General features: G+C 35.4%; 3 protein-coding genes across 5 annotated transcripts; 1 reads left to right on the top strand and 2 right to left on the bottom strand.

Moving 5' to 3' along the window:
• Positions 1 to 2498: 2498 nt before the first annotated feature.
• On the bottom strand, positions 2499 to 5463 carry LOC104727818 (cysteine-rich receptor-like protein kinase 11). 2 transcript variants are annotated; one of them, XR_015572703.1, is made up of 7 exons: positions 4391 to 5279; positions 4168 to 4314; positions 3920 to 4029; positions 3603 to 3813; positions 3305 to 3542; positions 3056 to 3192; positions 2499 to 2945 (listed from the first exon to the last, which is right to left on the bottom strand). XR_015572703.1 is itself a non-coding variant. In XM_019232333.2 (7 exons), exons 1-7 carry the CDS (start codon positions 5181 to 5183, stop codon positions 2619 to 2621), a joined length of 1980 nt encoding a protein of 659 aa, XP_019087878.1. In that variant the 5' UTR covers positions 5184 to 5463; the 3' UTR covers positions 2499 to 2618. The 2 variants fall into 2 exon arrangements, 1 of the variants encoding a protein (XP_019087878.1); XM_019232333.2 differs by having other exon boundaries at positions 3056 to 3209; positions 4391 to 5463.
• A 2523-nt stretch (positions 5464 to 7986) lies between these two features.
• Positions 7987 to 8454, top strand: LOC147933801 (uncharacterized). The gene has a single exon (XM_087472333.1). It carries the CDS (start codon positions 7987 to 7989, stop codon positions 8452 to 8454), a length of 468 nt encoding a protein of 155 aa, XP_087328459.1.
• Positions 8455 to 11163: 2709 nt separating this feature from the next.
• Positions 11164 to 13864, bottom strand: LOC104722717 (cysteine-rich receptor-like protein kinase 15). Of its 2 annotated transcripts, XM_087475761.1 has the most exons (8): positions 13208 to 13842; positions 12957 to 13117; positions 12693 to 12830; positions 12488 to 12606; positions 12190 to 12400; positions 11859 to 12096; positions 11628 to 11778; positions 11164 to 11549 (listed from the first exon to the last, which is right to left on the bottom strand). In XM_087475761.1, the coding sequence occupies exons 1-8, from the start codon at positions 13786 to 13788 to the stop codon at positions 11226 to 11228; spliced, it is 1923 nt and encodes a 640-aa protein (XP_087331887.1). In that variant the 5' UTR covers positions 13789 to 13842; the 3' UTR covers positions 11164 to 11225. The 2 variants fall into 2 exon arrangements, with proteins under 2 accessions (XP_087331887.1, XP_010439227.1); XM_010440925.2 differs by having other exon boundaries at positions 12957 to 13864.
• Between the last annotated feature and the right edge of the window lie 8939 nt (positions 13865 to 22803).

A 22803-nucleotide genomic window follows, 5' to 3' on the forward strand; every position in this document is an offset into this window, starting at 1 on the left:
CTCTAGCTCCACTAGTTTCTGTAGACTTTTTTGCTGAAAACTCTACACAGAGACGTAGCTGATCGTTTGTTGTGCCTCCATCTATCTGCACAACTATAAACCCTCTATCGTCGGTGTTAAATACATATCTCTATGTCTTTACCCAATTACCAGAAACAACTAGAACCGGAACTCGATCCATGAAAGAAAATGAAGAACAAGGTGAAGAAGAAGTAGAAGAACAAGGTGAAGAAGAAGTAGAAGAACAAGGTGAAGAAGAAGGTAAATAGTTCACTTATTTACCAGTTGAAGAACAAGAGTCGAACGACGTTTCGTATTTCCGGAGGAAAAAAAAAAGATGACATGGAATGCTGACATGGATGCTGCATCCGACGTGGCAAGTCAGCCATCAAACAATTAATAACTCAATCTATATAAAACTCAGCCATCAAACAAATTATAACTCAGTCACAATATGAAAAACATTACAGTAATTAAAAAGCAAAAAAAATTGCTGCCAAATTCAGCCGCTTCATCAACTGAAAATATGTAACTCAGCCGTATCGTTTAATAAGTCAGCCGTAACTGAATAACATTCTAGTAATTAATTTTTTGCTACTAAGTCAGCCGTCGAATGGCTGAGTTGTACGATAAGTCAGCCTATCACGGCTGAGTTGTACGATAACTCAGCCAGTCGGAAAATGGTAACTCAGACGTGTCGTAGTGATAACTCAGCCGTGTCATAGTGATAACTCAGCCAAAAATTTTACAACTCAACCATCGGATGAAAACTCAGCCGTAAGGACGGCTGAGTTAGAGCGTAACTCAACCAGATTTTGATAAGTCAGCTGTAACGTTTGGCTGAGTTAGAGCATAACTCAGCCAGATTTTGATAAGTCAGCCAGATTTTGATAAGTCAGCCAGATTTTGATAAGTCAGCCGTAACGCTTGGCTGAGTTATGCTCTAACTCAGCCGTCCGCTCTTACTCAAATGTTTTTTTCCATAACTCAGCCGGAATATACCTATAACTCAGCCGCAACATACCTTTGTAATGCCTTATGGCTGAGTTATTGTTACACGTCAGCGTTTTGACGTGGCGTCTGACGTGGCAATGATATTTTTGTAATTACGTTTTTTCCGGTAACATAAAACAAGAGTGCGCTGGGTATTTTGAAAATACCCGAAATATTCTAGTAATAAAATCTTTGTTTGTAGATTATGGTAATATTACCTAATTTGGATAACATTTGAGTAAATCACCCAAATTAATTTCAGTTTTTGTGTTCATATTAGAATCTAGGATAATGTTACTAGATTTGAGGTCACCGTGTATGATTTTTAAGCCATGAATGTTGATGGAGATAAAGACTTCTTCGAGCATTGACTCCAATGATATTGTCTAATCCATATGTACCCCTCGTTTGAATGGTTTGTATCCCTAAAAAATTTCCAAAACTAACATTACTCCAGATTTTGTTTTCTTAATATTTTACATTCCATTTCTAACATAATACTGCAAATATTTTATGGAAACAGAAACTATAATATATTAATGACACTTTCTATTGTTTTTAAATTTTTTTGCTTCTATTCTATAGAAACAGAAACTATAATATTTTATGGAAACAGAAACTATAATATATCACAGGTTATATAGCAAGACAAATTTGAGTTGATATAAATATAAATTAAAATATTATTAATTCTGTGTTCATCATGTTATTATTTTATTAACACCATCAATATTAAAAGATTAAATTTTAATTAAATTACGATTATGTAAAAAACAAATATCATGCAATGTACCATAAATTAACCATAAAATTAACAATCTAAATACAATTATACGATCGCAAACACTAAACAAAATCAACAAACATTTATAACTTAAATTTAAAAGTTTTGGTTTTAAAAAAAATTGTCTCGTGGTGTACAACGGGTTAAATCTTAGTAAATAGTAACTAATCAAAACCGACATGTATTATTTCCACAACTCTAGTGATAATTATATTTTATTCTAAATTTAGACAGTTGGTAGATTTTTCATTTTTTTTGCTTAATAATATTTTGATGGGAATGATGAGAGTGCACGCTTATATACATATGGAAATTTTACATATATGGCAGATTCTGATTTTGATTTCGTTCCCATCTCCCATATAACAATGTATCAAAAAAATTAGAAAAAAATAATAACATGAAGCAATAGTTAACCATGTAATCGAAAATAGTTAACTATATAATAATAAAAAATCACTTTTATTATTCTTCGCAATATTATTATACCCTCGTTTAAAATACGTACCTACATAGAATGATAGAAATCATGAAGACTTTTTCATTAGTGATATATTTGATTTTTCACACCAATTTTTAATTAGAGAGTTTCGTTATTGCTTCATACTGCTTTTTCAAAAGAAAATCATATTCAACTTTTTTTTTTTTTTTTTGTGAACATATTCAACCTCTTGTATTCATTTTTATAAATGTGAATGATAACTGATGTTAAAAAAATAGATTGTTGTTAGATAACATGATATTGAAATATTTTTAAGTAACTTCAGCGAGTATATCCAACAACAAATGTTTTACATTCAACAATTTGAATAGGACATTACAGACATAGTTTCGGTGATCTTCAACGAGGTTCAGGATCTGTAATGGTTACATCATTGATAGTTTGGGAATTGGACTTGTTCGTAGACTGGCTAGACTCTAGGCCACCGTGTTCTTGGTTGCGTCTATTTGGAAAGAAGAATCCAGGTTGTTGAGGAGCAGGTAAATTGAGGGAGTTTCTAGTGAGCATCATGTTAACTGTCGACAAGTTTGGACGATCTGTGGGATTGTGTTGAACACATAGCAGCGCAATGTGGATGCATCTTTTCACTTCTTCGGTTGGACAATTCTCTGAAATGGTTGGATCCACGAGTTCTAATGGTGTCCCGTCTCTCCATAACCTCCAAGCCTGTAACATAATGTAACTATCAACTAAGATCTGACAATTAGATAAAATCATGTTGTTGATATTGTCATTTTGATCATCAATCAAGAATTTAGTTCTTCTTTGGTACTTACGTATGTTACCAAATTCTCAACTGTAGTGTCTAACTGCGGGAGGAATATGTTTTTCTGACCACATATAATTTCAAGAACTAAGACTCCAAAACTATAGACATCTGATTTCGTTGAGAACTGGCCTTGCATCATGTATTCTGGGGACATGTAACCGCTAAAATAGTAAAACAAACGAGATATTGAGTACACTAGTGAAGAAAAATTTCTTAAAACTTCAGAAAATAGAACATATCCAACACCCGTACGTACCGTGTCCCAACTATTCTTTTTGTATTAGCTCCACTTTGGTTCATCCCAAAAATCCTAGCCGTTCCAAAATCAGCAATTTTCGGATTCAGATCTGCATCTAAGAGAATATTGCTGGCTTTGAGATCACGGTGTATGATTGTGAGCCGTGAATCTTCGTGAAGATATAGAATTCCTCGAGTGATTCCCACAATAATGTTATATCGTTTCATCCAGTATAGCTGCCCTTGCTTTGCAGGGTCTACAAATACGCAAGTAGTTATTTGCCACTCATACAAATTCAAACAAATAAGTCACGTACCAAAGAGGAAGTAATCGAGGCTCTTGTTGGGGACAAACTCGAACACAAGTATCTTTTCTTCTCCTTCTAGACAAAACCCATGAAGCCTAACAAGATTTCTATGCTGAAGTTTTGCAACAACAACAACCTCATTCTTGAACTCTTGTGCGCCTTGTGCTGATGTTTTTGCTAGCCTCTTCACAGCAACTTCGGTTCCATTAGGCAACATACCCTACAAATAAAACAATGAGGTAATGTTGATCAGCATACGTTTACTCTGTAATTCCAAGTTTTGTCCAGAGAAGTAATTAAATAGCACTTAGCTACATAAATGACACCTTGAAAACTTCGCCAAATCCACCTTGACCAAGCTTGTTACTAAATTTTTCAGTGGCAACTTCAATTGTCTTATAATCGAATTGGAGGGAGCGTACATTTGTAATACCAGCTGTAAAATCAATTTAATTAAAGACATTCTCTCTGATATTATCGACGAGTTATGTAGTAAATGTTCTGAACTATTCCACAAAATATATACATGCTAAAAGCTAAGAGGCCATATAAAAAGGATGTGAAAAACACTCACATTGATCAAAGTCAATATCTCGAGATGGTATTCTCCGCCAGCAAAGTACAGCAGATCGCCGAGCAAGCAGTACTAAGATGATGATGACAACTACTACAGTGGGAACAACAATTTCCACAATTGCTCTTGTTGAGTTTTCTCTACTACCTGTAATAGTGCAATATAATCGTTAAATATTTTGACCGGTTCTTGTCACAACACTCATAGCTTTGCGACCACTTACCATTGTCAGAAGGAGGTTGCAGCGGAGGAGGAGAAAAAGCCACCGTAATATTATCAAAAGCCTTAGAGAATGTATACAAACTCCAACGGAAAAAGCAGCTTGGCCGTATAATAACGCCATCTTGCTCCTGACCACAGCATGACGGCTGTTGTTTCAGACATTTTTCACAATCACGTGAAGAAATATCCGGCGCACATTGCATCAATGCATATATATTTTGGAATTTTGTCAAGGCTACAACATCAGCTGCGTAATGGTTATTACTAGACGATGGTGTGCTTTTTGATGTGGAGGCTGCAGCAATCATACGAACAACTAAGTCTCCCCATATGGCCGTGAACTCCGTTAGGTTTGAGTTGCTATCACCTTGGTAGGCCAAATTTATAAGGCCTAGATCTGCAGATCCCAAGAAAGAAGTATTGCAGTAGTGCACATGGCAAAGCGTAGGCTTACCTTGCCATGAATACGCTTCTAACTGGTTACGACAACTCTGTATCAAACCAGCAGAAGCTGTCTTGATACATTCAGAACAGTCACCTAAAGATGACCCTGGGATGCACATCCCTGTTGCATAGACACGGTTTGGTTTCTGTCCGACTGAACCGTTGTAGAAGAAGCCATCTTGAGCAGTGACATTGGAAGGAAGAGAAGAGAGTATTAGTCGGAGATTTGCGTCGAAAGTACTGTTGGAACCGTACCCAATGTTCATGCAATGTAGTTGTGCGGAAACTGAAGCAACACCGAAGCTTATCAGAACAAAACAGAGGATTGAAAAAAAAATCATCTGCTTCATTGTTCCTTAGATTATAGCAAACGCAGGAATTTCTTTTTTGTTCAAGCAGGAAACAGCAAAACTGAAGTCCTGTTCCTCTCTAATGTTGAATTTGTCGACGAATGCCAAAAGTCAGATAAAGTTGATTTTCACGTGACTCGGAAAATAGCTCCGAAATTTCTAATGAGTGTTAACCCAGCGAAGCACGGCAGATGGAGAAAGACCTGAAAAAATGACATAAACTAATGTGTGTAGTGCTTTTGTCTTTTGTCTTTCCACCCCTTTAACATGTCACTAAAACAATTTTCAAGATTTGTCCAGAAAAAAAAAACAATTTTCAAGAATAGCATTCTATTGAACCAATCTTTTCATCATCAGCTAGTACACTCGTTTAAAATTTAATCGGCTTGTTTTGTCCAAAAAAAGGAAAAGTGGATCGGCATGAGTCAATATGTCAACACTCGAATCCATCGGCCGTGCTTCGCTGGGTTCTACAACTTGTTTCACGATCGGCTGGAGTCAAAACTAATTTCTTTTAGTTTTTTAATATATATTTATTTGATAAGATGTTTAATTTTCTTTCTATTGTTTTAATGTAATAGCCAATAAATATTTTTCTTACAGAATATATTAAATAAGGTAAAACAGAAAACAGTTGTTTTCTTGATGTAAATAAGAAATCATAAATAACCAAAAAACACTTTAATATTTAAAAAATTTAAAAATTAAATTAATAAACAAAAGATAATTTAAAAATAATAAATAATAAGCACTTTAAAAAATAAATATTTTTTTAATACGTTCAGAAAATACCAAACCTTCTAGCTTCGAATCTAGATCGAGTTTTCTAGAGCTCAAATGAAACAATGAGATGATAAACGAATTTGATTAATTTAGCGATGCAGTGTAACAAAAATCAAAGCAGAGTTCTACGATCCAAATTTGAGAATTTGTGGAAATGTCTAGTAATTTTTTCTACAAAAAAAGTATAGTAAAAGGATGAATATGTGACCTCAGTTGTATTTGACAAAAAAAAATCAATTAAGTTTAATACTAATTTTTCAGTGACCCCAAATTCCTTCTTTTTTTTCTACACTAACGTTAGTTTTCACTTTTCACAGTATCGTTTGGGATTTTAATTTTAAATATTTTTATTAAAATAAATTATTAAGTTCAAATATAATTATTCAAACTTGTGAGTATAAATCTATATAAATACTAAACTTAATTTACTAAGAAGGGGTTATTGAACTTAACGTTTTAAAGGATTCTTAAAATCTTTTGTTATTCAATTGAAAATTTAAAAAAATCTCATGAAATCATATGTTATTCAACTAAGATTTATAGAAAGTCTTTTAAAATAATTCAGAATCTCTTGTTATTCAATCAATAGTTTATAAATCCAAATTTAAATCTCTTGTTATTCAAAATATCACAACTTTTTTTAAAATGCTACTTTGAATGATTCTAAGAGACTTCTTTTTTTTTTTAGTTGAAAAGTACTCCTCTCAAAAGAACAATTCTTGGATTCACTCCTAAGGTGAACCCCTTTGTTCACTTCTCTTTATTTTAGCCAATGAGATTCTGACATGTCCTATTACATTTAAGAACCTATTTATTCACCTCCTTATAAAATAAGGAAACAAAATCTGTATACATTATTATAAAATTAAAAACTTAAACCGTTTATTTATAAACCCAAACCGATATATAATTTCATTCTAATTGTAAAATCTAAACCCTAACCATCTTATTTCTAAACTCAAACCGACATATAATTTCATTCTAATTGTAAAATCTAAACCTTAACCATCTCATTTGTAAATCCAAACCGACATATAATTTCGTTCTAGTTATAAAATCTAAACCCTAACAATCTCATTTGTAAATCCAAACCGACATATAATTTCGTTTAATTGTAAAATCTAAACCCTAATCACTTCATTTGTAAACTCAAACCGACATATAATTTTGTTTTAATTGTAAAATCTAAACCCTAACCACTTCATTTGTAAACCCAAACCGACATATAATTTTGTTTGAATTGTAAAATCTAAACCCTAATCACCTTATTTGTAAACCCAAACCGATACATCATGTCATTCTAATTGTAAAATCTAAACCAAGCCAATATTTAACTTTCCTTAAAAAAAGTTATACATAATTTGTTTCCTTAATATGTATTGCTTTTTAATTTAATTTTGATTTATATTTTTAAACAAAATAATATATAGAAGATTCTGATTGGTTGAAAAGGAAGAAGTGAACAAGAATGTTCACCTAGGAGTGAACCTAAGTATTATCCCTCTCAAAATCATACCTTTTGAGGTAGAATTTTAAAAGATTTCAATTAAAAACAAAAGCAAACAAATGAAAGGAGCAGAAAACTCTTGGGCAGCTACCACCAGCAAATGATGCACGAACCCTCCACCCATCGTCTCTTATTACCAGCCACAAAGGAACCAAAGTCACCAAATTTATCACATGACTAAAGCAAACTAAACATACTCGGATCCAAAACCTATCAAACTAACACACTCAAAGAAAGGAATCTCGGAGCTCACCTTCTTCGATAAAGACAGAGCAGCCAAAGTTATTGGGATAAGACTAAATCTTAGGCGATTATGTTCAATATATGATTCATGTATATCTTTGCTAGAATATAGGATCTATCATAGCCGACTCTGATCTGTATAAATACTTGTACGTTATGGTGATGAATAACAACAGCAGAGTATTATTGATCTTACATGGTATCAGAGCACGATCTGAACCTTTGACAAATTTTTTTCTATTTTTTTTTTCTTTTTGCTTTTTTAAAAAAATGAGTGAAATTGAATCTACCACCTCTGTTGTTAAACCTGATTCAAAAGAAGCCTCTGCTGCTCTTATGTCTCCGTACTATCTTCATCCAGCAGATAGTACAGGACAGGTGCAGACTCCAATCTTGTTGAATGGAGCGAATTACGAACGGTGGTCGAAGTTGATGTTGAATTCTCTTCATACCAAGCGGAAACTGGGTTTCGTTAACGGAACTCTTAAACGACCTACCGATAACCCAGACGAAGAAGAGAAGTGGGATATGGTCAATGCTATGATCATTGGTTGGATCTACAGCAGCGTCGAACCGAAGTTGCGACAATCAATCTCGTTGGTGGACAACGCCAACTCGATGTGGGCAAGCCTACAACAACGATTCTCTGTCAGTGATGATACGAGAATTCATCAGCTACACTCTGACATCGCGGCGTGCAAACAGAACGGCGATATGATTCATGTATATATTTGCTAGAATATAGGATCTATCATAGCCGACTCTGATCTGTATAAATACTTGATACTAAGATTTTTGTGTCTCCTAGCAGGTCTCAATTAACCTTATGCAGTTGTAGTACAGAAGGTGTCAATCCAAATGGGATATTGCTACCACTCAAGATGCAATCAAGAAATCACAAGTTAAGCCAATTCAAAAAGAGTGTTTTTATGTCTAACAATCCTAGAGTGATCAGAATGCAAAACGGAAATGAGTCACAGAACTAGAAACGAAAATGTATGACAAGAAGCGAACAAGAATAAGTGAAACCAGGGACGATTCTAAGCATGAACAAATGAAACAGTCTCAGGAATGTAATATCAATCAAAAAGATAAAAGTCCTAAAGATGGGAGTAATTGATGTCGGTGGAGTCTCCTAGTCTACAGAGTGTTTAACATACGACAAGTAAACTATCCCTAAACAATGAATATCACGACTTAGCTAATCCAATCTCTTGACAGAAGCTACTCAGACTCAACCACTTCCAAACCTAGCTCTCGCTAGAGAAACATGATCAAGCGTGGCATGACAAACAAGTTCATTCACGTCAACAAACATCCTAGACAACTAATCTCTTAGGCTAGGAACGTAAGTCTCTGGCACTAGTTGGTCAGACATTTCATCGAACACCTTTTGGGTGCGGAAATGTCTAAGACCTAGTTCCAATTGATCAGAGAAACTAGTATTTCTAACACTAGTCCAGAAGGGAATCATACAAATAAAAGCTTAAACACCCTACATCCTAAGATCCTCCACCTAATCTATCCCATCCTCAAGAACTACTACACTACTCAGATCCGAAAATCATCAACAACAATAAAAATCCAGAAAACATTGAACAAAGCATAGTAGATAGATAGAAATGAGAAGAACAAGTTTGTAGAAGAAATCAAATGCAAATACTCAATGTATTAATAGAAATCTGGATACAAAGTCTGAGAACGTTTTTGGAGGCTAGGTAAAACCTTAAGAACAAAATGAGATAAAAGATAAGATGTCCCCCAAACCAAGACTTAACAAAATGTATATATAGTAAAAACGTGTGAATCCCTAAAACTTAAAACGACAAGGTAGAGCGTCGGTTCGGGAATCTCCTGAAGCGTGTGAAACCAAACATGTGCGGTCGAGTCGCATGTCGTCTCTCCCTGGGGTGCGGTCGAGTCGCATGTCGTCTCTCCCTGGGGTGCGGTCGAGTGGAAAGGATCGAGTAGAGGTCATACGACTCGAGCTGGGTCGAGTGGAGGTGATGCGACTCGAGCTGGGTGTATATGTATCCACTAAAATGGTGATAACTCTTGAACCACACCTCAGATTGACTTGAAATAAACGGCATTGGAAAGATGACTCAATTCTCTACAACTTTGATGAATACGTCAAAAACTGAGTCCCTCTACCGGTGGCTCGAGTGATGGCTCGAGTGGCGACTCGAGTGGTGACTCGAGAGTGGCTCGATTGGTGCAGCTGAGAATGGCTCGATTGGTGCTGCTGAGAATGGCTCGATTGGTGCAGCTGAGAGTGGCTCGATTGGTGCAGATCGACTGGTGCCCTGAGAGTGGCTCGATTGCGTGGGTTGAATGTGGCTCGATTGCGTAGGTTGAGAATGGCTCGATCGTCTGCGTCTCCGACGTCTACTAAGCACCTAAAATACTTCAAAATGTATAATGTATGCAAGGATGATGCATAAACTTCCTAAATATGCAAAGTGTATAAAAGAGATTCTAAAATAATGCAAAACAACTAGTTATCCTAGCTAAATGCATAACAAATACATGCTAAGGAGATGCAAAATATAGACATATCAATACTTGTACGTTATGGTGATGAATAACAACAGCAGAGTATTATTGATCTTACAAAAGTCAATAGCTTTGAGCATAGCATCCTGATCATTACTCGAGAGCAAGAAATTCGCAGGCTTTAAATCACGATGCATCACACCCATGAAATGGCAATTCTTCACAACATTCACAATATCATTTTTCTATATTTTGTGACCATTCTTTTTGTCTTTTTAGATGAATTATTTTCATAGTTTTTTCAAAAAAAGTGTGAACCTTACAATGTCTTCGTTTTAAATCAAAACTTGTAAGTTGAGTTGAGTAATTAATTTTTTATTTTTCTTAAAGTAAAATTTCATAATATATTTTTGTAGTATATGTTTCTTAGAAACTAATGTTTCACTTTAATTGTATTTCTATGTTTACAATTTTATAATTACAATTACATAAATTCTTTATTTACTCCACCAAATGCATTAAAATCTTACTTCTATTCTAAAACTCATTAACCTATTCTAAATTTTGAAATATGATCATTTTTTGGTTAAAATTTGAATAATAACATTATTACTAAAACAAAATTTTAATATTTTAAAATGTTCATTTATTTTAGTTAATTCATTTTATATAGTTATTATTTTATTATTTACTAAAAAATATTATTGTTTTTCTTATTTTAAAATTTCATTAATTTTACGTAATTCATTTTTTATTTATTTTTTATTATTATTAATTATAAGTAATAAATATGCAGTGAATGAATATTTAAAATAGAATTTTTAATGTTAAAAAATATAACATTATTTAGGTTGATGCTGATGTGGTGGAAGAAGGTAAACAGAAAAAGAAAAAATAGATAGATAGATTCACTTGTAGTGAAAGTGTAAGACAACCCGTAGCATTAAAATATTTGATAAAGCAAAATAAGCATTTCAATACGAATTGGTACAAGCGTGGAGGTAACATCATATTCAACGAGGATATAAATCAGTGATCGATTCACTATCAACAGATCCCTGGAACAGACTTCCTCGTTGTTGATGATCTGAATCAAGTGGGTCGTTTCCCAGTCTACTCTGAACGAGAAACCCTGGTTGTCGAGGCACTGGCAAAGTCACAGTATTACTAGTAAGCATCATAAAAATGGTTGGCATGGTCGGACGCTCTACTAGATTTTCCTGAACACATAAAAGACCAATATGGATGCATCGAACAACTTCACTGCTTTGAAAATTTTCTACAATGATTGGATCCACAAGGTCTAACGATGTTCGGTTACCCCAAAGCCTCCAAGCCTACAACATTAATCAATCAATTGTTGCTTACTGTAAGAGTGGTATATATATCTACAACATGATTGCATTTGAACTTACATATGTGACCAGGTCATGTGCACCGTTTGTCTCGTAGAAGCTGCTATTTTTCCTACCAGTTATAATCTCAAGAACTAACACCCCAAAGCTATAGACATCTGATTTCATTGAGAATTGGCCATGCATCGCATATTCAGGAGCCATGTAACCACTAGAATCCACATCAAAACTTTAGTATGTTGGCAAAATAATGTAAGTGGTTTTTGTGAATACCAAAGTTGGAAAACTTACTAGGTACCAACTATTCTGCTTGTATTCTCCTGGGTTTGGTCCATTCCAAAGATTCTTGCCATTCCAAAATCAGAAATTTTAGGATTCATATCGGCATCTAGGAGAATGTTACTTGCTTTGAGATCACGATGTATGATTGTTAGCCGTGAATCTTGATGAAGATATAGAATCCCCCGAGCAATCCCTTCAATAATCTTGTATCGTCGAGTCCAGTCCAGTTTCCCTTGGTTTGAGCGGTCTGTGCGTATATCAATGAAATATAGTAAAATCTTAAGTTTCCAAGAGTAGCTAAAGGACCATTGAAACAAGTGAGTAAATAAATCCAACTGACCAAAGAGGAAGTAATCAAGGCTTTTGTTGGGCACATGCTCGTAGACCAGTATCCTCTCTTCTCCTTCAATAGAAAACCCGAGAAGCCTAACCAGATTTCTGTGCTGAAGCTTTGCAACAAGAGCAACCTCGTTCTTGAACTCTGTGTCACCTTGTCCTGATGATTTTGACAATCTCTTCACCGCAATATCACTCCCATTGGAAAGTGTACCCTATTCGTTTCGATTAATTAGCATCATCTCGTTATCCAAAATGTGAAAGTACACAACATCAGGCGAATTAATAGTAATATGTAGTACCTTGTAAACCTCGCCAAATCCGCCTTGGCCAATCTTATTATTTTCTGAATAATTATTTGTTGCAGCTTGTATTGTTCTATAATCAAGTTGCAGCGACTCTACGGTTGTTATATCATCTCCTATTGCATAATAAAAGTACTCTTAGTAAATAGGAAAAAAGAATCTGATCAATGACCATTAAGATTGTCAACATTGGATTCTTTACCATCAAACGGATGTGCTGTATCAGAAGTCTTCTTTGTCCTCTTTGTAAGGAAACAAAAACCAGCAACGAAAAGCAGAACAGCCACTATAATAGACACAACAATGGCTACCAGTAACACGTTTGATTTCCCACCTTTCCCTGCTTTTCAAAAATCTTTATGTGAGATAGTATAGTGACAGATGAATTAAATCTCGACAATTAATCACAAGGAAAAAAAAAATATGCATCACGGCAAAAACAACAGAGCAAGAAGAAAGAGTTCACCAGGTCGTTGAGGAGATGACACCGGAGAAGTAGAGGCGGGCGAAGGCAACAATGGCTGTGGTGCTTGTTGTTTTCGTGGTGCTCTAGCGGTGGTTTCGTTGTAGAACGGGTAAACCTCGTACCTTGAGTTACAGCTTGGCCAGAGCTGTCTTCCTCCAAGTCTGTAAAAAGACAATCTATTGATGGATTCTTGCAGACAGGCCAAGCAATCTTGTCTTCTAAGATCAGGAGTGCACTGAACCAGTACGTGCAAACTTTGGAGTGCGTTCCATTTGGCGGTTATTGTATAGAACTTCCTAGAATTATTGGCTGCCTCCATGGCAGCTTGGTTCATCATGGAAGATACGAAATCTCCGAACCCGTCTTCTAGATGAGATGAAATATTATTGGCGTTCCTCATTCGGTATCCTCTATCGTATATAAGGGTTGACAGAATATTATTGTGAGAGTATCTGAGCATGCACTCGTCGTAATAGAACACGGCTTCTCTCTCATTCGGACACATAATTAAGGTTTGGTTGACGGAAAAGGCGACACAGCTGCGGCAAGCTTCCGGGGACAAGTCTCCACGGCAGAGAAAAAGTCCGGTGACCTTGTCGGGCGCTTGTCCCACCGTGACGTTTTGGAATCCGGTGGAGTAAGAGGCGTTGCCGGAGGAGAGAGAGGATAAAAGGGTTTTGAGATTGGTGAAGTAAGTGCTGTTCCTTGAATATGTTGTCGTATTTGGACAATAATCGTGTATGAATTTGAAAGTAGGGCTTTGAGCAGAAGCTCTGAAGTTAGTGAGGAGAGAGAAAAGGAAAAGGAATATGAAAGAGGCGTAAAGAGGCATGGCTCGATTTGGGTTTCACATCATGGATCTCTTTATTTATAAAATGAATAACGTGAAGTAGAGGATGGTTTGTGACGACCATATAATTCTATCAAAGTCATAGTAAACGCAAAACGCCTCTTTTCCTTTTTTCGTTTCATTTTTTTTTTCTTTTCTTGTATTTTATTGTATGGCAAATTTTTATAGTTTCATTTACCGGATCAGAATGATGACAAAAGATAGTTTTGTCACTATTAATTATTCTTCCATGTTGATGCGGGAATTGGCACCTCCAACATACTGGTTTAAACTAAAGATAAACTGGTTATTTGATCTGGGAATCCGTCCGAACTGTAAATTCAGCTTTCGAATGAAGGTCCAATTAAATTCAGTCTAGGAGCAACAAACCGACTTCCCAAATCACCTCATGACCGACTTGATTAAGAAGAAGAAACTTTCTTCATTTCAGTTCAAAGTATTAGGAAAGTATACATATTATGTAATCTAAGAAAGCATATAAATAAAGGGAAACCCCTCTTTGTAATCTATCTAGCAATTAATACAATAACTCTAGTTATTCATAGTTCTTGAGCGAAAACCTAACTTGTTCCTCAAGAGATTTAAATTCCCTTTTTATTTTTAGCTTTGATCGAGTTTTTTGAGAGAGTTATTTATTGAATTTGTTTTCTCATTCAAACAAATTCATTGTGAAAAATTTAGTTTGTACAGTTAGTTGGAACAAAGACGTGCTAATTAAACAGTCCTTCGAGGAAAAGAGAAATTAAGATGATATATGTAACTGTCAGATCCCTATTGATTTCTCTTCCCTCCAACGCTTCTTTCTTTTCCACTAGATCACATAGTCTCGCTGAGGGTCAAAACGCTGATATGGTATATGATCACCAAACCAATGTTTGGATAACCAAATATCTGTAATGTTTGTTTCTATATTATTATTTTTGAAGTACATTTTCTGTTATGTCTTTGAAGTTTTGGTTATTTAATTTGTTTTATTTATAACATTAATCCATAAAACAATTCCATAAATAACATTGCAGAAAAACTCAAATACTAAACTTTCTTAAATTGACCAACATTTGTTACATTTATTGCCATAAAATCTTAACAACATCTATACATTCCGATTTTTCCAAAAACAACTCTACCCATTAAAGTTTTAACCCATTAAATCTCCAAAACTATTTTTATGGATGCTAGAATCTCTCAAATTTAAATAATATACAACAGATTTTGCCATAACAAAAGTTTACAATCTCCATAATTATATTAACATTAATAAATTTCCTAAACCGAAAATCTAATTTTAGAATGATTTGAAAACCAATATTCACAAATATTTAACTTTAGCAAGAAGACATACATTTAATTCAGTATATATTTTATTTAGAAACTGAATATTGTTTGGTAATAATATAAACAACTAAAAACGGAATACAATTAAATTTCGCTTTTATTGGTCTCGATAAAAGACTCCTTCCTCATCAAGCATATTTAGATATATAAATATCAACTTCAAAAACTATACAAAACATCTACGACCAAAACCTACAATCTCATATCTAAAAGAGAAATGGCTGCAACATTTGGTTTTTTGAGAGATGTCCGCCCTTACAAGACGGCGTGGAGGGTGCAAGTGAAAGTCCTTCACTTGTCGCGTCAATACACAAGCAGCACTGCGGAAACCCTGGAGCTGATCTTGGCACTGTAAGAATCACACAAAAACATAATTTCCATTATTCTCTTTTATTATTCACATGAATCTTACTATGCTGCTTTAATCATTTCAGGGAATGAAAATCCACACATTAGTCAAAAAAGACATGGTTACACGGTATGTTTGATTATTTTGATTTTTTTTTTTATGCAAAAACTTATTTTGATTATTATTTTTTTCGCAAAAACTTATTTTGATTTTTTGTGAGACGGGTTGGCATTAATCCCATATAGGGAGTTAAGTGGAATTGTTTTTTTTTTAAACACTTTTAGATGTGTACCAGGAGATAAATGTATTACTAGACTATACATATACCACACGGGTTAAAACTTTGAAAACACTACAAAAATCCTATACTTTGAATACTTATATCAAATACCTGTAAAATTTTATATTTTTAAAATTAATAAAACAATAATAAAATAACAAATAAATACAATATTAATTTTAAAATTGTAAAATTAAAAATATTGTCCCGCGGTGTACCGCGGGTTAAATCCTAGTACTAGATGAAGAGAATATAAAGAATTAATAGATACAATATATGTAATTAATATTTTCACTTTTAAATATATCTTAATATTTTTGAAGTACATTTTGTATACAAACCTTACAGATTTTATATTAGTTGTTTCTAAATATGATCATTCATCAAACTACAGATTTTAAATCTATCATTAACAAAAAAATTATAGCTTAAAATCGAGATCATAACAATTACATACTAAACACAGCTTTTTCAGCTTTAATTAGATTATTAACTATAAATATGTCAGTCAATATTCATTTCTCTTTCCTTTTGTAAATAGACAACAAAATATATACTAAAAAATTGTAATATTTTATTAAAAACAAAGAATATCAAACATTTCATAATCCCCCTATATAATAAAACGGAAGTACACAACTTTTTTGTGTAAACTATATAATATGAGTTATAAGATTAATTATTTGATTATTTGATAGGTTATAAGTTATATGAGTTGTAACCATTAGTTAAATCTCGATTTGAGATCCTCTTAGAAATTCTAAGGATATTCCAAAAAAAAAAAAATAAATAAAATAAAATCTCCACTGAATATTTAAGTAACCATATATACGCAACAAAATATCAAAAATTAATATTATTCACAACAACTTTTAAAAACAATCACTTTTAACCCGGGTCCTAAATTTCAACTTGGTTCTTAACTTTTATTCACAATAACTTCTAAAAACAATCACATAAATTATATTTTATATAAAAACTACAATATAAATAAAAGAAATTTCAGTTCGTGCTCTAACACGGGTCCTAATCTAGTAGTATATAAACTATTATCTCTTGATGTACCATAGAGTCCTACTAATAAAACTTAAAAAGATACAAAAAGAGGTAAAATTTGATTTCCTTTTAATAGCACAAGTAAAAGTAATTATATAGTGAGTAACATTGTCTTTAATTAAATTACACCGATTCAAACTTGTATGAACATCTGCCATTTGTAGAAATGCAATGTATTTGTTTATGTGACCTGTCCAAAAGTAACGTAACGTTCTAAAATTAGTCGTCACTCGTCACGCAGTAATCGTGTTTACCCAAATCAATGTTTACAAAAACGGTGACGTGTTAAGTTTGGTTTGATGTTGATTCTATCGAAGAATCTTGAATGAGTGTTTTTTTGTTGATAAAAAATTAGTGTATTTAAGAAAATTAATGTAGTATACTTTTTATATAGATGCATTGTATGGGAACAATATTATAAAAACATAAGCTACAAAAGTCTCCTTCATTTAACCTAAGCTACAAAGACTCCTTCGAAAGAATCTCATTTGCGCTCGACATTTTTGGGAGTAGATGAAGAAGCATTTATATAGATGCATTGATTCTTTGAAGTCGGCATTTAATTCATCAAAAGTGAAACCAATATTGATCCAGGGAAGAAAAAAAACCTTAACTTTAGTCACTTTAACATGTCAAAGTCACCAAAGATGTGATTAATAATTAATATGAAGATCATTTAGGTTCAGTGGTATTGGGTCAACAGGAACATATCCGCTTTTGAGGTTTTATCGTGACATTTTAGTAGGCAGCAAAAAAAACATCAAAATTAAGATTCAGACAAAACGTGAAAGGAATCTACATCTGTCAAAAAAAAAAAAAAGTTATCTTTGAATTAGGAATTATCTCTGAATTAGGACCATGCCTGAAAACCCTTTTCGTAACGTCGATTGCCCAATGACTCAGTGGCCAAAAGTTGAACTCGCACCTGCTTGTCAATCCATCCGATAAGAATTATCTCTGAATTAGGAACTTTACTATGTCATCTTGCATTTCTCTCCCGTCAGATAGAATGAATGGTGAGTTAGAAGGTGTGTTGTGTCAAAAAGCCTTGTACTCAATCAGCCAGAGACTCTGTAACATAATCCACTAATTGTTGCCAGATTGTAGTGAACCTATGTTTGTAAAGACTTTTTGCCATAGCAGACCAAACTGTAGAGGTATATTGACCTGAGAAGAACAAGTGATTTTTAGTCTCAACCGGTGCAGAATAGAGATGCAGTTTGCAGTACAACCGTTATTCCAAACCAACATTCGATCCCCTGTTGACAGACGGTTAAGCACAGCTAGCCAAGTACAAAAAGAGTATTTCAGGGTTGAGTGAGCAAACCATACTCCGTTGTGCCAAGCTACATTATTTGAGGTAGTTCGAATATGATTCCATGTGTCCTTAGTAGTAAAACTTACCTTGAACACGTCCCCTTCAACTTCTTCACTATGTCATGAAAGATGTCCAACTCGCAAAATCGTCTTTGCCACGTACAACATCTATCTCATGCTTTTTCTGCATGTCAAGTGAACTTCCTAAGCTTCTTCAAAACGGTATCATAAACATTCTGCATGTTAGAGGCTTTAGAGCCAGGATTGCGTTTACGGTTTGGGGTTTGCTTATTCTCTTGGACGAGATTCAGCAATCATTTCATTTTTTTGGAAAGCAAATGTTAAATTAGATTTAAAAAAAAATAGCGTTTGTACATTAGGTGCAACGTTTATGTCAAAACTGATACAGAACAGAGGAATCGTTATTCAGTGATGATTAAATTGTGAAGCAAGCCAAATCTCCAGACCGTCCTTATATCTCGTATCACTGCCGAGCTGGATTGCAAGGAGCTGATTTCGGACATGGTGGTCAATCCGGTGTATAAGCTGAGCTTGGGGAGTGGGAGTGGTACCGTGACAACGATAATTCCGCTCCTGCCAAAGGGTGTAAACAACTGTCTGCAAGATGTATCGCACAAGAAAACCCGACGTTCGGTCTGTCCAGTGAGTGGAGGCACATTCGACGATAGTTTGCTAATCTGTAGAATATCGAGTGGTATAGATAGGTGAAGCGAGGTCTTCCCAAATGTCAGCGGTGAAAGCAAAAGAAAAGAAGAGGTGATTCCTCGTCTCAATCGCATTATGACAGAAGACGCAAGTTGCATCAGCTCTCCTGTTCCACTGCAACAGCCGACCCCCTGTCGAAAGCTTGTTTTGGACAGCTAACCAACACAAAAAGAATATTTGGGAGTGGCGTGAGAGAACCACATCCCATTACACCAGCCTATAGCGACTGAATGCATTCGAATATTATTCCAGGTATCTCTAGTGGAAAACCGTGGTCGAAACACATCGTTTTTCCCCTTCCAGAGGACCATATCCGTTTCAGACTTGCAGGTAGACCAATGTGTTGATAATTTATCCTCCATTAAGTTGAAATGTGTCATATGGTGGCATCTTCTACGACTGTTCCAAGCCTCAGCTACCGTGGCAGTGCCACCAATACCCATGTCAATTGGTCCTCTCACCCCCGCAATCTCCACAAGTCGACCCATACTTGACCAATTATCAAACCAAAACGATGTCCGATTGCCATCCTTGACAGTAGTTTTGCAGCATCCCTAAATTTTAAGATCTTCCTCCACATCCAGGACCCTAGCTGCGTGGCATCAACAGCCCAAAGAGAGGAGTTCTTAAGCAGGGACTGTTTTACCCACTTGACCCACAACGAACCATCACATGATATAATACGCCAAATGAGGTTCAAACAGCTTACATCATTTTTTTCTTTCAGAGAACGCAGGCCTAAACCACCCCGAACTTTGGTTTACAGACATCCACCCAAGCTACTTTTGCTTTCTTAGTGTTTAGATTCGCACCAGACCACAAATAAGCTGAACAGAGCTTCTCCACCGATCGTATATATTCCTGTGGGAGACCAGCCATCCAAAAGTTGCAAATACTCCATAAAACAGAAGTAATTAAACTGAGGCGCCCTGCATAGGACATAAAACATGCTTGCTAGGAGCAGATTTTCTTTTTAACATGCTCAATCAGAGGGAGGTAATTAGTGGAGGAGAGACGCTTAGTGACAAGGGGAAGTCCTAAATATCTAACCGGGAGAGCACCCACATCAAATGAGTACCGAGCAGCTATCTCTTGATGAACATCATCTGTAAGTCCAGCTAAATAAATTATCATCTTTTCCATGCTAATTCTAAGCCCTGACCACTTAGCAAACTCATCGAATACTTGCAAAATTCCGTCTACGGAACGCACTTTACCATCCGAAAAAAATTAGGAGATCATCTGAAAAGCTAAGATGGGTTAAACCAATGTTTTTACAGCGAGGATGATACCCAAATTGGCGTGAACCGGCAGCTTTATCCAGCTTCTTATATAGCACATCCATGACGATGACAAATAAATAAGGCGAGAGAGAGCATCCTTGCCGTAAACCACGCTTACTAGTAAAATATCCTGCTAATTCACCATTAACTTGAACTGAGAAAGAAGGTGTAGTGATGCAAAGCATTATCCAATGAATAAATTGCGGTGGAAACTCCAACGCCGCAAGAGTGTTCCGCAAGAAAACCCATTGAACTGAGTCAAAAGCCTTGGAGATGTCAACTTTAATAGCACAGCGTTCTGAGACAGAATCTTTATGATAATCCTTCACTAATTATGTGGCAAGCAAAACATTCTCAAGAGCAACCGGTTCTTGACAAAAGCAGACTGGTTACCAGCAATGAACTTAGGGAGGACTAACTTCAGTCTATTAGATAGGATTTTTGAAATTACCTTGTACAAATCATTGCAACATGAGATTGGTCGGTAATCCTTCATCTCACTATCTGATTTTTTTAGGAATAAGAGCCAAGATTGTGGAGTTGATACCCTTGGGCAAGAAACCTTTTACGAAAAACGACTGTACAGCCATGACAAACTCGCTTCCCACAAACTCCCAAGCCATTTTATAGAAATCAGAGGTATAAGTATAACCATCCGGACCAGGAGACTTGTCATTAGGCATTGCAAACAACACTTTCGTGATCTCCTCTGTAGTAACGGTGCGAGTGAGCATAAGTTTGTCTATATCAGAACAGCGATAAGATAGAAGTCTTTGCAAAACATCCGATGAAACCTCCTCATAATCTCTTGGTATCAACTGCAGAAACTCCCGAAAAAACCGTTCAGCCTCTGTTTTGATAGCCGCTTCTTGTTTAGTAATCGATCCATCCGGTAGCTTGATCTCCCTAATCTAATTATTCGCTTGTCGCTTAAGAACAGCACGATGAAAAGTTTTGTTGTTCATGTCCCCCACCTGCAACCAATGCAATTTGGATTGCTGCTTAAGATAGTTCTCCTCCAGTCTAGGAACACGCTCCCAACGTTCATAAGCCACAGTCTCCTCTTCCATGGCTCGAGCAGTGGGGCACAATAGTGTTTGTTCCTGCTTACGACAGAGCTCCTGATAGGCCTCCTTAGCCTTCTTAACCAAGTCTCCCATTCGAGTCTTTGTCAGCTGGTGTAGGGCCGGTTTTAAGGCTTTCAATTTCTTGGTGAAGCGATATAGAGTGGAGGTGGACATATACAACGGCTCAGTCGCTTGCCACGCCTCACGAACTAGTGGTTTAAACTCAGCGAGACCTGTAGTAGTGTTTACAAATTTAAACGGCTTCTGACAATTACCTTGACTTCCCATTCCGGCTAGAAACTCTATCCGACATCGCAAATGGTCAGAGCACCCACCTGCCTCAAAAACACTATACGATGATGGGAAGGAGCTCAACCAACAGGCATTTACCAAAACGCGATCCAATTTCTTGGAAATCAGGTCATTTTCTCGCCTATTACACCAAGTATATAGAGGACCATGAGCCGCCATATCTGACAAAGAGCAATAGGTGACAACATTCTGGAAGTCCCGCATACCAGACGTAACCACATGCTGAAGATCCTGATGAGAGTGCTCCGACAGATCTAATGTTTCATTAAAATCCCCCATTATTATCCATGGCTTACTACGAAGAAGTGGAGAATCCGCATGATCACGAAGCTCCTTCCACAACTCTGTTCTCTCTGATGCCGTATTCAAAGCATAAACAAAAGAACAAAAATATTCTGCATCATGAGTAGGTAATTTTATCGAGCACGTGACCATCTGTTCGCTTTTGTAGAAAGGCATAATAAGAACATCATTACCCCACACTATCTAAAAGTGACCTCTCCGATTGTGCTCATAGTTTATCAAAACAGATCAATCATTCAAAACTTTATTAACCAACCTCTGAACATTTTTCTCTCGAACTCGTGTTTCAATGAAACACCCAAACTTCATCTTCTTCTCCTCAACCCATTTCTTTATCACGGAATGTTTTTTAGATTTGTTTAAGCCACTTCATTACAATGGACACTGTAGCAGAGGTCTCTTGAGGCTTTGGATTCCCAGTTTCGGACATTTTTTCTCTACATCTTCTGGAAGATAAAGCCACTCACTGCACTATAAGCTTCACATTTTTTCCTTATTATGATATAACAACAACAGAAAAAAATCATCCAGAAACAAATACCCAATTATACTTGTCAACAAACATGTTGATTGAGAATTGAATTTGTGGCTACAAAATATAAGTGAGTTGGAAGAATTGGAAGTTAGATTTGAATTATCCGGAGGTTTGCCTTATATATAAAACAATATACTAGTTAATTTAGAAAAAAAATTGGGTTCATCCTAATAACCCGTTCTAATATTTTTATAGCAACAAGTTAATTTATACTTAAACCGAAATCAACTAAGCAGGGGTGAGTATGGTAACAATATACCCGACAAAAGAAAATTTTACCAACAGAAAAGTTAACTACTTAATTATGTAATTAAATGAAAATCACTTAGATATTTAGTACTGTAGTATTAGTTACTCGAATGTGTACTTGATTCTTAATTATCACGCCAGACTATGTTTGGATATGTTTTGGCATCGTTTTACAAATAGATAAC

The sequence above is a fragment of the Camelina sativa genome, chromosome 11 (genome assembly GCF_030686135.1).
Source record: "Camelina sativa cultivar CO46 ecotype springtype chromosome 11, ASM3068613v1".
Lineage (NCBI taxonomy): Eukaryota > Viridiplantae > Streptophyta > Magnoliopsida > Brassicales > Brassicaceae > Camelina > Camelina sativa.